This window comes from Pseudonaja textilis, chromosome 3 (assembly GCF_049901715.1).
Source record: "Pseudonaja textilis isolate UNSWEBS1 chromosome 3, rPseTex1.2, whole genome shotgun sequence".
NCBI lineage: Eukaryota > Metazoa > Chordata > Lepidosauria > Squamata > Elapidae > Pseudonaja > Pseudonaja textilis.
In genome coordinates, this window is record NC_141992.1 from 189,494,208 (window position 1) to 189,507,474 (window position 13,267).

The window sequence follows — 13,267 nt, forward strand, 5'->3', positions numbered from 1 at the left end:
TAAGTGACTGATGCTAAATTGAGGACTAACTCAGGTAGCCCTTGACTTAAAACCAAAATTTAAGCCCCCAATCTTTGTTGTTATTAAGCGAGATAGCTGTTAAGTTAGTTTTGCCCCATTTTTTAGATCTTTCTTGCCACAATTGTTAAGTGAACCACTGCAGTTGTTAAGTTAGCAACACATTTATTATACCCTACAATCTATGCATAACTAGTTGTTAAGTCCCAAAGGTGCTTTTTCAAGTGGCAACTGGACTTTCTAGGTTTTTTTTTTGAAGACATTTCACTTCTCATCCAAGAAGCTTCTTCATCTCTGACTGAATGGTGGAAAATGGAAGAATTTATCATCTTCCCCCTTCTCTTTTAACGACCCCATAATCCCTTGTGGGGTGGAGTCTGGGCAACTGAATGGAGCTGAGTGTTTACTGGCCGGATGCCCTTCCAGTCACCAATGGGGAGGTTTGTTCAGCAGATTTATTCTCTTTTTAAAAAAAAATTAAAAAAATACTTTACAAAAAGTACAAAAAAGTAAAATATGCAAATATACAAAAATAAAAAAAATAAGTCATACAAATAAGCATCACCACACGTTCTATAATAAGACAAATCATATTTCTAACACATTTGATAGTGATTTAATTATCTCATAAAAGGTATTAAATGGCAGTTACTTCTTATCTCTTGTAAACTAAATGTTATCTATATTATATTGTATATAATAGTCTATTATTATTGAATTATAACTATGTTTTTATGGATAAGTCCTTTATATAGCTTAATTAATGAGAAAGAAAACTAAAACTAGTGTTTTATAAAATCCTATCCTTTAGTATATACGTAATAATATGTTTCATAGATTCATTATTTCCCCTTATTTTATACACTTTTGTTTTATGGTCTAACCAATCGTACCATTTCTCCCAAATCAAATAATATTCAGAGTCATCTTTTCCTTTCCGTTTTAGTGTAAGCCTCTCCATTTTGGTGCATTCATAAATTTTCTGAATAATAATATGTATAGGCGGTAAGTTAGGCATTTTCCAATACATATTCTCATTGTGCCCAGAATGAGAAATTATCTTCCTCTACCTGGGATTGAACTCATAGCTTCCTGACTGTGAGGCGAGAGCTCCACCACTAGGCCAACGTACCATTCTAATGGAAGAATTTATGCTCTTATATAAATCCAGAGGCCTCTTGAAAAAGCACCTTTGGGGAAACTATAACCTGGATCATTGAGGATCTCCACAGACAGTTGTTCAGTGAATCCCCATTGACTCTGCTTGTCAGAAGGTCAAAAAAGGTAGATCCCATGTCACTTGGACACTGCAACCATCATAAGTACGAGTCAGTTGCCAAGTGTCTGAATTCTGATCACATCTACAAGGGTCGTAAGTGTGACAAAAGGTTTCAAGTCACTTTTTTCAGTGCTGTTGGCAACTACGTAAGGTCACTAAATGAGCTGTTGCAAACCAAGGACTACCTGTAACACCCCCCCCACCCCCCCCAAAAAATTCTTCTTTACCTTGTCATCCAGGTCATCGTCACTTTCATCCATTTCTTCCTGCCGAAGGTTCCACTCGTATTCGACGTGAACGTGTGGATTTAGTTTCCCTACTTTGGCCTGAGAAAGCTGAAATAACACGTAATTCAGAAATGTCGTCTTTTGTGTTTGTCAACAGCATTTTCTCTTCTTGGCAGAGACATTTTGTACTATATTGAAACGCCCGGCTTTGTTCTGATTTATTGAAAATCCTTTGTAATCGTAAAAGAATTTTTTTTTTAAAAAAAATACAGCATGGTAAACTTTCTCACGCAAGGGTTCACGCTTTCATCATCATCTTCTTTTAATGACCCCATAATCCCTTGCGGGGTGGAGTCAGGGCAACTGAATGGAGCTTGCAGAGTGTTTTAATGGCTGGATGCCCTTCCTGTCACCAATGCAGAATTTTGTTCAGCAGATATATTCTCAGTTGTGCCCAGAGAGAGGAATATCTGCCTCTACCTAGGATTCAACTCACAGCCTCCAGAGTGTGAGGCGAGAGCTCCTCCTCTAGGCCCCCGTACCACTCCTAAGGGTTCATACTTTGAAATTAAGAATTCTTTTTTTGGTTTTTTTGCTTGGGGGGAACTAGAAAAAGGCTTAAAAAGAACAAAATATCAGTCTGGAATCTCTGTCTGTAGGTGATTCATCACATTCTACATATGAAAAAAAAAGTGAGGGTGAGGGAGAGAGAGAGAGAAATTCATGCAAATTTTCCCTTTCCATCTTTTAATTGTAAACACGCATGATTTTCTTACCAAATCTTCACACTGAATAGCTTTCTGTCTCTTTGCCGTGTCCAGGGCAGTTTCCCCAGCTTGATTTACTGCAAAATGTCAGGATAAAATTAAAACTACCAAATTTTGCAATGAAGTGCGATATTCATTAAGCGTTAAAAAAAAAAGATGCAATGAAAATCAAATGGTCGCTATATAGAAGAAGGACACCTGACAGGTAGTTCTCAATTTACAGTTCACTTAGTGCTCATTTGAAGTCAATAGACTATCACAACAAGCCAGTGGTCATTAAAAAATGCGATCACAGGGGTACCTCACAACCATCATGATTTACAACCATAATTCTGGGCTGAACTGTGGTCGTAAATTGAGGACTACCTGCAATTAGAATAAGTGGTAATTTATATGTGAGTCAGATGGACCAGATAGACTTCCGAAGAACAATACAGGGTGTTTTTTTGTTGGCAAATATGGCAAAATGAAAATAATGTTTTGCTTTTGACCATGTAAGCAAGTAGGCTCAATCTGGGTTCCTTGATTACCGGTGCAAAAGCCAGATACAAGAATCAAGGAAACAGAATTACAAATTATGGCCCTTCCCGTATTATATTTCATTTATGAACGTTGGGACCACACTTGAAAATTGTTCATTATTCAACTTTGATCAAGGCATCTTGTTTTAACAAGTTAACTTCAAAAGCAGTGACAGCTGAGGCAAATCATCAAAGGCCTAGCTGAAATATGAACAAAATGCAAATCAAGAATCATCAGAAGATTGCACAGCTTTTTAGGGTAATTACTAGAGGAATATGGATAATTACTTTCAGTCAACTGTGCCTATTTTATAGAGAAGAGAGAGAGAGAGATGGGGGAGAGAGAGAGAGAGGAGGGAGGGAGGGAGAGAGACAGAGAGGGAGAGAGAGAGACAGAGAAAGTACTAGAAGTATATATTCACAGACACACACACACACACACACACACACACACACACACACACACACACACATGTATGTGTGTCTGTGAATATTCCAGTACTTTTTATTGACTAATAGTGAAGAGAACTTACTCACCTATATGCAAAGATGGCTTCCCCTTCAAAACCAACTTCAAACACTCTGGTTTGTTATATATACTGCAATAATGTAGAACTGTATTCCCCAACACGGTTTGCTTATCCAGGTTTCCACTAAAAAATAATGATTAAAAAAAAATTCCTATATTAGCTTCACACCTAATCATGGATTTACATGTGGGATATGCGGTACATATCCATAAGCTCATTTTATTCTGTAAAAAGTACATAACAGACATGACCACAATGACTATAAAATGTGGAGACTGTTCAGGCAGGCCTCGGTTTCCAACCATTCATAGTTGCGCTGAAAAATCTGATTTACAACCATTTCCCCCATTTTCACTATCTTTGCAGCATCCCGATGGTCTATCTATCTGCCTATCTATCTTATCTATTATCATATCTGTCACCTGTCTGTCTGTCTATCAATCAATCAATCATATTTAAGAACTAACTATCTCCTTCACAGTGAGATGCTGGACAGGGTGGAATTCTACCGGTTTGGACCAGTTCTATAGAACTGGTTGTTACAATTCTGTGCAATTCAGAGAACCAGCAAATTGTGCCCCTGGCTGGCCCCTCCCCTCTCCATCCTCCCCTCCCAGTCAGTCCTGATCACGCATGCGCGACATCGCCACATGCCCGACATTGCTGACTGCATTCTCCCCCGCCCAGGCGCTCCTTAAGGTATTTTTTTTCTTTTTTTCCTCCTGACGATTAGCTGTTCCAATGATCAGCTGTGCCAAGATCCCCCTCATTGTCTTATTGTCTTACTGCTTCACCCAGCAGGCTTCCCTGAAGCCCAGGAGGCAAAAAGGGCCACAGGGAATGGGGGGTGGGATTCCGTTGTGTGCCCCCCACGCTCCAGTTTTTTGCCTTCCTGGGCCTCAGGAAGCCTCCTGGTAGCAAAAACACCCCCCCCCGAGGCGTCCCTGAGGCCCAGGAGAGAAAAAAAAGGGAACGGGGGGGAATGCTGCTGCAAAAAAGCCACACCCACCCAGTCACATGGCCACTCCCACCTAGCCACGCCCACAGAACCGATAGTAAAAATATTTGCATCCCACCCCTGATGCTGGATGATGTATAATAAGATATTGAAAGCATCAAAAACACTATATAACATTTATGTAACAAAAACACTATGTCACATCTTCCAAAAAAAACCAAAAAACCACTTTTTAAACTCAGTATATAAAAATATCCTGAGAAGTTATATTGCCTCTAATCCTGTCATGGAGCTGACCTCTGGTAAATTTTATATAAAATGTATTTAAAACTGGTTTTGTTACCAGCCGTTGTTACTTGTATATAGAATTTTATAAACTGTATACTTTGGGAATGATTTATTTTTTAAGAAATTAAAAGTTTTAAATGTACCCCATCTGCAAAAAAATAATACATCTGTTATTCTTTTATTGCAAAGAGACAGATATAATTTTATATGTTAAGGAATACAAACAACAATAATTCCTTAAATGAAACAACGTACAGAGCTTTTTCAAATAGGTCTGAATTTAAATTTTGCATTGTTTGAGGGATTTATGAACTTTGTAGAATTGCAGACATGTTTCTCTGGACTTCCTTAAACATTGTATTTTTATAGAATGTGTGAAAAGGCCCTATGTTTAAATATCTATTGATTGTGTATTTTTATGTGTAAATTAGTAAAGAGGGATTTTTAAAGGAAAAAACAAAACACTATGTAACATTTAAAGGAGGCCAGAAATGTTAGAAATTAAGAGGTGAGAGCTTTCAGGGCGCTAACCAGCCCCATGGCCCAAGAAAGGGGACAGACCCATGTTTTTACGCCTTTATGGGAGGCCAAGATTGGGGGCTCACCCCAACAAGGGGAGAGGAGAGGAGAAAGTGTGCCCTGAGTTATGCATGTGATTACACCATACAACGTCAGGGAGACATTCATTGAGTGCTTATATACCACCATAAAAACAAAGGGCTGTTACCAGTTTTGTACAAGGAAGTCGATCAGATGGAGCGAGGTGTGATCAGCAGTCCGGACTGCTAAATGAAGAGCAGTTTCTCCTGGCTCCTAAAGACAGAAAGAAAAGATGAAAATTAACAGCTCTGGGATCATTTGTGTCCTCACCAAATAACGGAGTTGGAAGGGACTTTGGAGGTCTTCTAGCCCAACCCGCTGCTCTGGCAGGAAACACTGTATAATTTCACTGAATAATTTCAGTTGTCCACTCTCTTACAGATAATCAGAGTTGGAAGGGACCTTGTAGGTCATCTAGTCCAACCCCCCGCCCAAGCGGGAGACCCTACACCATTTCTGACAAATGGCAGTCCAATCTCTTCTTGAAAGTCTCAACTGATGGCACTCCCACAACTTCTGAGAGCAAGCTGTTCTTAAAAACCTGCAGTGTTGGAGCATTCATAACTTCTGCAGGGAAGTCATTCCACCAATTAATTGACAGGAAATCTTCTGATGAAGTGTTCAGTAAGATGCAAATGATCACTCTGACCCACAATATATTCCTACAGTACAGGTAGTCCTCAACTTACAACCATTTGTTTAGTGACCACTCAGAGTTACAGCAGAACTAAAATTAGAAAGGGGATAAAGAATGGAAGATTCTAACTCAGCATAAATTGGTGAATTACTATTGGAATCACATACATCTGTTAAACACTACAAATACGATTAATCATATTCTACCGGTAGCAAAAGAGGGATATTTAGAATATGGAGATTGACATAAAATAAGATACTGAAATGGTGAATAATCAAAGAGCATATGTGTATTAGAGCAGGGGTCGCCAACCAGTGGGGCGGGCATCACTGGTGCTCCGTGAAAATTTTTGGTGGTCCGCAGAGAAATGTCAACCCCAAAGCAATTAATCCAGGCTGTGAGGGAACACAAGGCTCCGCCGCCCACAGGCCCGCGGGAACACAAGGCTTGCGTCACTTGCATTGTGAACAACATGAGGTAGTGAGGGGAAGGGGGAAAGGGCGGAGGGGGGAAACTTGCCCACTCGCCCCATGCTCCTCACCTGGCCACCAGGCTGCTTCTTTCTGCTTCCTTCTTCTTCTGCTTTTGGCTGCATGCAAGGAAAGAAGCAAAAGTCTTTCTTTCTCTCCCCAAACTCCACCAGAAACGAGTCTTTGGGACCCGGCAAGGCATCCTGCTCCAAGAGGCTGTACTGGCACAACAAGGCTCACAAAGACTCGTATCTGGCAGAGTTTGGAGGAGAGAAAGAAAGACTTCTGCTGCTTTCCTTGCATGAAGCCAAAAGTCTCTCTCTCTGTGTCTCCCCCTGAGAATGTAGCTGGAGACAGTATCCTGCGATCCCAAATAAAGAATGATCGATCGGTAGGAAAACGGGGTAGGGAATTTTCCTACAGAGTTTTTTTGGGGGATTTTCCCAGGGTCTCTGCTGCTTTCTGCAGAGATCCTGGGAAAACGTCAGCAAGTCACCGTCAGTCAAAATTCATATTACTGGTCTGTGGGATTTAAAATTATGAGTTTGGTGGTCCTTGAGGTCCAAAAGGCTGGCAACCCCTGTATTAGAGAAGCCTCTGTGGTGCAGTGGTTAGAGTGCAGTACAACAAGCTACTTCTGCAGCCAGTTGCTCACAATTTGGCAGTTCGAATCCCACCAGGCTCCAGGTTGACTCAGCCTTCCATCCTTCCGAGGTGGGTAAAATGAAGACCCAAATTGTTTGAGGCAATAGGCTGACTCTGTAAACTGCTTAGAGAGAGCTGTAAAGCACTATAAAGCGGTATATAAGTCTAAGTGCTATTGCTATTAGTATGAAAATTTGTAAGATTGTCAACTGTATTGAATATGAACAATATTGTCATCTTTGTTTTAAAATATAACACACTCTGGTACCACACTGTCCATACAATGATATGTTTGTAATTAAGAAAAAATAAAAAAAAAATATCAAAAAAAAAGTTACAGCAGAACTGATAAAAGTGAGTTATGACCAGTCCTCGCATTTATGACTGTTGCAGCATCCTGGAGTCACACAATTCTCATTTGTGATCTTCCCTGCTGGCTTCCAATTAGCCAAGTCAATGGGTAAGCTGGCTTCACTTAATGGTCCCGTGTTTCATTTAACAACTGGGGTGACTCACTGTGGCAAAAAAAAGGTCGTAAAATCAGATGTGAGTGATCGTACGTTACCTGTACCAAAATATCTCGATTGCAGTTATAAGTCAAGGATGACCTGTACATGTTACTATCCAAGGGGGAAAAAAAGATAAAAAGATAGAATACGAGCAAAGGCTCAAGGATTTGCGTTTGGATTCAGGATTTGGTTTCAGTCTAGAGAAAAGAAGGACTAGAGGGGACATGATAGCAGTGTTCCATTATTTGAAAAACAACAGGGTCAATTTATTTTCCAAAGTACCAGAAGACGAAGACAAGAAACAATGGATGGAACCTAATCAAAGAGAGAAGCACCCTGGAATTAAGTAGAAACTTCCAAACAGAACAGTTAACCAGTGGAACAGCTTCCCTTCAGAAGTTGTAGATGCTTCAGCACTGGAGGTTTTTAAGAAGAGACTGGAGACAGTACCCTGAGATCCCAAATAAAGAATGATCGATTGGTAGGAAAACGGGGTGAGGAATTGTCTGCAATGCTATAGGGTTTCCTGCTTAGCAGGAGGGTTGGACTTAGAAGACCTCCAGCTCTATTCGGATTAAAATATCACGACTAGGATGCAATCCTTGTTCTTTTTTGATTTAGCTTTTTGTGTGTAGTCTCTTAAATGTATGTAAATTTAGATCCCTAGTCTGAGATCTCACCTGTCCAGGCTCTAAGAGTGGCTCCATCAGTTCAACTCCTTCTGCATAGACTTGAAGTAATAAAAGTACATCCCTGGATCGAACAGCCTCTAGTAGTTCATTCAGTTTAGCCGCTGACGATGTACAGGTCTTTCTGGAGTACTTATGATCTACATATTTAGCAGTAATAAATTCTTTGCGGGCGGTCCTGAAAAACCAAAGAAAGCCAAAAATAAACATTAACAGACTGCTTTTTTTAAAAAAAAAAGAAAAGAAAAGAAATGACCTTATTCAAAAGTTACATTTCAAACCAAACCCTTAAGTTTGATGGATTAAACATGAAGAAGATTGAAGAAGCCATTTAGCCGTCTTTATTCATCTAGTCTCCATAATCCATAACAAGTCTACTAATGAGATACATGGGGAGTGTGGAAAACTAGCAACTTCCTTGCTAGCTTTTGGGGCAGCTGTACTTACACACGGCTACAGAGGTTATACTCACAGTCACTCCTGAGCTCATGTCTGGACTACTGCAAAGCACTCTACCCTTGAAGAGCATTCAGAACCTTCAACTAGAGCAGAATGAGGATGAATGGACCAGGTCTTTGACACAGGCAACACCATTGCTTTGTTTGAGTTGCGTTGCTTGCCAGTGTGTTTCTGAGGTGCTGCTTGTCACCTGTAATGCCCTTCATAATTTGGGGCTGGGTTACCTATGTGACCATCTTCTCCCAGTTGTTTCTACCCATCCAAGTCAGGATTCTGGCTGTTACGCCAATGAAATCCTGAGTCTCGAGCCAAATTCCAAAACTTCCAAAAGGATTTATTGAGAGTTAACAATGTCCGGCACTGCCTGGGTGTAGCCGACTCTGAGATATATAATTCACTGTCACCACCCTGGTTTTCCCGCACCCCCTGGGTGTATCATAATTCATATTCTCCAATGAGATACATCCACTCCTAAGAGTCATCAATCATGTTCTCCAGTTAGAATTGTGAGGGGAATTGTGAGAATTGTCAGTCACCTAGTTATTATCTTTGAAAACTATTTATGGGATGCACTTTCGATTTCCAAGCTGCCGCATTGCTCTTTCAAAGCCCTTCCCCTCCCCCATCCCTTTCTGTTGGCAACTCTAAAAAGACCGTAGAAATATTTTATGAGTTGACACAGACAGGATGGGCATTCTGCGGGTGCCATCAGCCAAGGAAGGCAGCAATCAGGAGACGTCCCTTCTCTGTCATTGCTCTCTGGAATATTCTCCCTTCAGGTATCAGGATGCCAATAGTAATAGCACTTAGACTTATATACCACTCCACAGTGCTTTTACAGCCTTCTCTAAGTAGTTTATAGAGTTGGCCTATTAACCTCAACACTCTGGGTCCTCATTTTACCGACCTTGGACGGATGGAAGGCTGAGTCAATCTTGAGCCTGGTGAGAATCGAACTGCTGGCAGTCGGCAGAATTAGCCTGCAATACTGCATTCCAACCACTGCGCCACCATGGCTCTCAGGATAAATTCCACCTGTGAACATTTCACAAGGCCGTGAAGGCTCCTGGGTCTGTGTATTAAGGGCCCCATTTCTAAGCTGTATTAGCATCCATAGTAACAGTTTTACTTGGCGTGATATGCATTTGTTTTGAACTGTTTTAATAGTTCTGATTGTCTGAACAGTGAGATAAATTTGATAATTAAAAGTTTGTTCTGACCAAGGCTTAATGAGACAGTAACAATCACACACTGTTTCCCCAAACCCTTTTTTTAATTATTTCAACAGCTGTGAATTATATGCATTCACAGCCTGTAATGAGTCCCAAACAGTTGATGAATAGTCTAACAGAAGTCTGCTACAGTCTTTCGGGATAAGGCTGATAAGCACCCACCTTTATCTCCCTTGAAATGCTGCCAGCGACTAAATTACCAAATAGCTGTACAAGGCCAAACGGAGCACGAAGTCAACACAGAACTTCCGATTTTAAACCGACCAGAATGAACAAAGTTGCTTCCTGCAAAGGCTCATGTCCCTTTGCTCCTCCTTTATGTCTTATGGGAGGGGCCAATCATATCCAGCCTTATTCCCGAGTTGCCCCTTTTGTCTTAACTGTTTTTTCCTCTGGCAGCTCTGTGCAAACACGCACTGGGAACCGGCTCCTCGTTTCTCTGCCTCGCTGATGTCAGATTCTGGAGGCTCTGGAGTCAGCACATAACTCTCAGACGGCCCTGGTCCTATCTTTGTATCGGACGCAGATCCCTCATCCGAGCCCTCCCCAGACTCCAGAACTGGCCCACGTTCCTCCCCACTGTCCAACTCTGCTGCCAGCTCCACAGGCCGCTGCCAGACCACAACAAAATTGTCTTTGTTTTTGTGATGTGTACCAGGGTATCCACAACCCCTGGGCTGCAGTCTGGCACCAGGCCACAGCATGCCAGAAATGGGCCGGGCAAACAAGCGAAGCCCCATCCATGGGATCCAGGCAGCACACAAAACCAGGGCCCCCTCTGGTCCGTGGAAAAACCTTCTCTCCGTGGAACTAGTCCCTGGTGCCCAAAAGGTTGGGGGCCACTGATGTACAATACTCAGAATAAATTTGATTAGTAAATGATAAAAACTGTCTTTTGTTTTTTTGCTTTATGATATATATCACCCAGAGTAATTTGAGATGGGCAGCTACAGAAATATAATTAACAAGAAAAAAAAAACATATCCAGGAAACCACAGAAGGGTCCTGAAGCAGCCCCCCCCCCTCTAATTTTGCAACGTTCAGTGGAACCTGTTATTCCCAAATGAAGTCTTTGATGATTTGCACCATCCTAAGAGTTGTAAATTGCACTTTTTTTGTTACTTACATATCACTCGATGGAGTGGGTTTTGGAGATGGAGTCGGTAAGTTTCCCTCCATAATGTCATTAAAACTATTATTTCCTATATTCTTGGCCAGCTAAGAATGAAACAAACAAAAAAGCATGCAATTAAACATAGGCCGTTAATCTGAGACTTTTCTAATCACAATATAGTTTAAACCTATCTGGTGTTTAAAAGCTATCCTTCAACACAATTTTATAAATACTGAGAGTGTGAAAACCAAATATAAGACTTGATCGTGTGTGTTCAACAGCTCAAGAGCTAAGCAGGAAATAACATGCTTTGTTGGTCAGAAAATTCAGCCTCTGACGACCCAAAGATGCTTTTTCAAAAGGCAACTGGACATTGTTTTTTCCATGAAGCCATTTCGCTTCTCTTTTAAGAAGCTTCTTCAGTTCTGATCGAACGATGGAGGATGGAAGGGTTCTGAGAGTCGTTGAGGTGACTTGGAGGTTTATCTGTTCCCTCAAGCAGGGGTGGGCTTCCAATTTTTTAGCAAGGGGCTCTATGCCCTAATGACTGGCTGGGTGGTCATGGCAAAGGATGTCACTTCTTTGTCCTAATTACCTAAAAAAAAAAAGATATATACCCAAAAGTTGTTTATTATTTTGTGCATTTAATACTTAAATAAAAGACTGGGTGAAACCAGGCTTAATAGCAGTGACTGTGAGAGGGATCTTGGGAGTCTTAGTGGAGTTTTCTGGTGAGTTATGTGATTTTTATTATTTGGGAATTAATTCCCTCGGAGGTTAGTGGCTATGTTATCTGGTTTTCTCAATGGCTCTCCCTTGCAAGTGCTGAGTGGATTGTTTATCTAGCTTGCAACACTTTTACAAAGTGTGAAGTGTTCTTGGCTGAATGCCCAGAAGTTCAATTAAGCCTATTTAAGAGCTTTCCCTTGCTACTTGTCTTTCTGAGGTTATTGGGGGCTCTCCAAGCCCCACAGAGTCTTAGCTAGGGGCTCTCCCAAGCCCCTGCAAGCCCCCAGCGGCCCACTCCTGTCCTCAAGGTCACCTGAATAGTGCAAATTGGTGTGGAAGCTTCTTAGAACTGCTGAAAGGACTGTACTGTAAACAGGACATAGGTGGTGCTGTATCCCTCCCCTCCATTGAGTCGGGGGTTCATTCAATCTTAATGAAGATGGTCTCTTTAACCCATCTTTCTTTCAAACCAGCCATCCTCTCTGTCCAGAATATGTTGCTCTCTTCAAAAGAGAGTGTCTTTCAAATACAGATGGACTGCTGAATCTTGTACACTCTCAGAAAGACTGCTAACGAGCTGATGACTGCACGGAATATAAAATCTTCCATGTTCCACATTTTTTATTTGATTTGTCTTGTCTGGATTCAACTCAATAGGCTTTCCTAAACTCACTCCCAATCTGAGCATACTTTGAACCTCATGGAAACTTCCTGAGAATGCCCAGCCTCTTAAGAACCACACTATCTTAGTTTCTGGAAGTAATAAATCTATATATATAAAAGCGAAATACCATCATCACAAAATCTCCAGGACTGTAAAGCCTACAAACTTGAAATCTGGCACGTATATTCCTCTTGGCTTCTAGGTGCTCACTAAGAAAGGATTTTTTGTAATGGCCATCAGAGCATTAGTATTCCCTATATTATTATTAACATGCTCTGATGCTAAGGAGTTCTACTTCCCCTCCCCACCTTCGCTACGAAACTATGTGGTCAGGCTTAGTTTGGGGGGAAAAGCAGAAAAAATGTGCCTCTACCTACCAGCATCCATCAGTATTCATCTGGCTAGCATCCTGTCAATGTGTGAGAGAGTTGAGGACTGTTTGGAAACTGAAACAGTTATTTGTTGTGTGAGCAAGGAGACAGCAAGGAGCCTGGGCGTGGCTTAGCTCAACTGTTCTGTACTAAAGTTGGTTGTTGCTGTAAAACTAAAACTGAAACTCCTCTCTGCTTGTGTTTTGCATTTGGAACACATTTCTTTTCAGCTGGGGAGGGGGAGTAGGATTCCTTAGCATCAGAGCATGTTAATAATAATATACAAAATACTAATGCTCTGATGGTCATTTTGAAAAATCCTTTCTTGGTGAGCACCTACAAGCCAAGAGATGTGCCAAATTTCAAGTTTGTAGGCTTTACAGTTCTGGAGATTTGGTGATGATACATGAGTGGTATTTCAATAGATAGATAGATAGATAGATGGATGGATGGATGGATGGATGGATGGATGGATGGATAGATAAAGGTGGAACATACATGCTAGTTTGTCGATTTTTTCCCTTATAATTACAGCAAGTGGATAATACTTATTTCATATA

General features: G+C 41.1%; 1 protein-coding gene across 4 annotated transcripts in view; it reads right to left on the reverse strand.

Moving 5' to 3' along the window:
• ASAP1 (ArfGAP with SH3 domain, ankyrin repeat and PH domain 1) overlaps positions 1-13,267 on the reverse strand; it is a 184,288-nt gene that overhangs the window by 23,509 nt on the left and 147,512 nt on the right. For all 4 annotated transcript variants that reach the window (XM_026703670.2, XM_026703668.2, XM_087931709.1 and 1 more), the window contains 6 exons: positions 10,956-11,047; positions 8,130-8,316; positions 5,316-5,401; positions 3,350-3,465; positions 2,301-2,368; positions 1,525-1,632 (listed from right to left, as the gene is read on the reverse strand). In XM_026703670.2, coding sequence (XP_026559455.2) covers positions 1,525-1,632; positions 2,301-2,368; positions 3,350-3,465; positions 5,316-5,401; positions 8,130-8,316; positions 10,956-11,047 — 657 coding nt within the window. The remainder of the gene's footprint in view (positions 1-1,524; positions 1,633-2,300; positions 2,369-3,349; positions 3,466-5,315; positions 5,402-8,129; positions 8,317-10,955; positions 11,048-13,267) is intronic.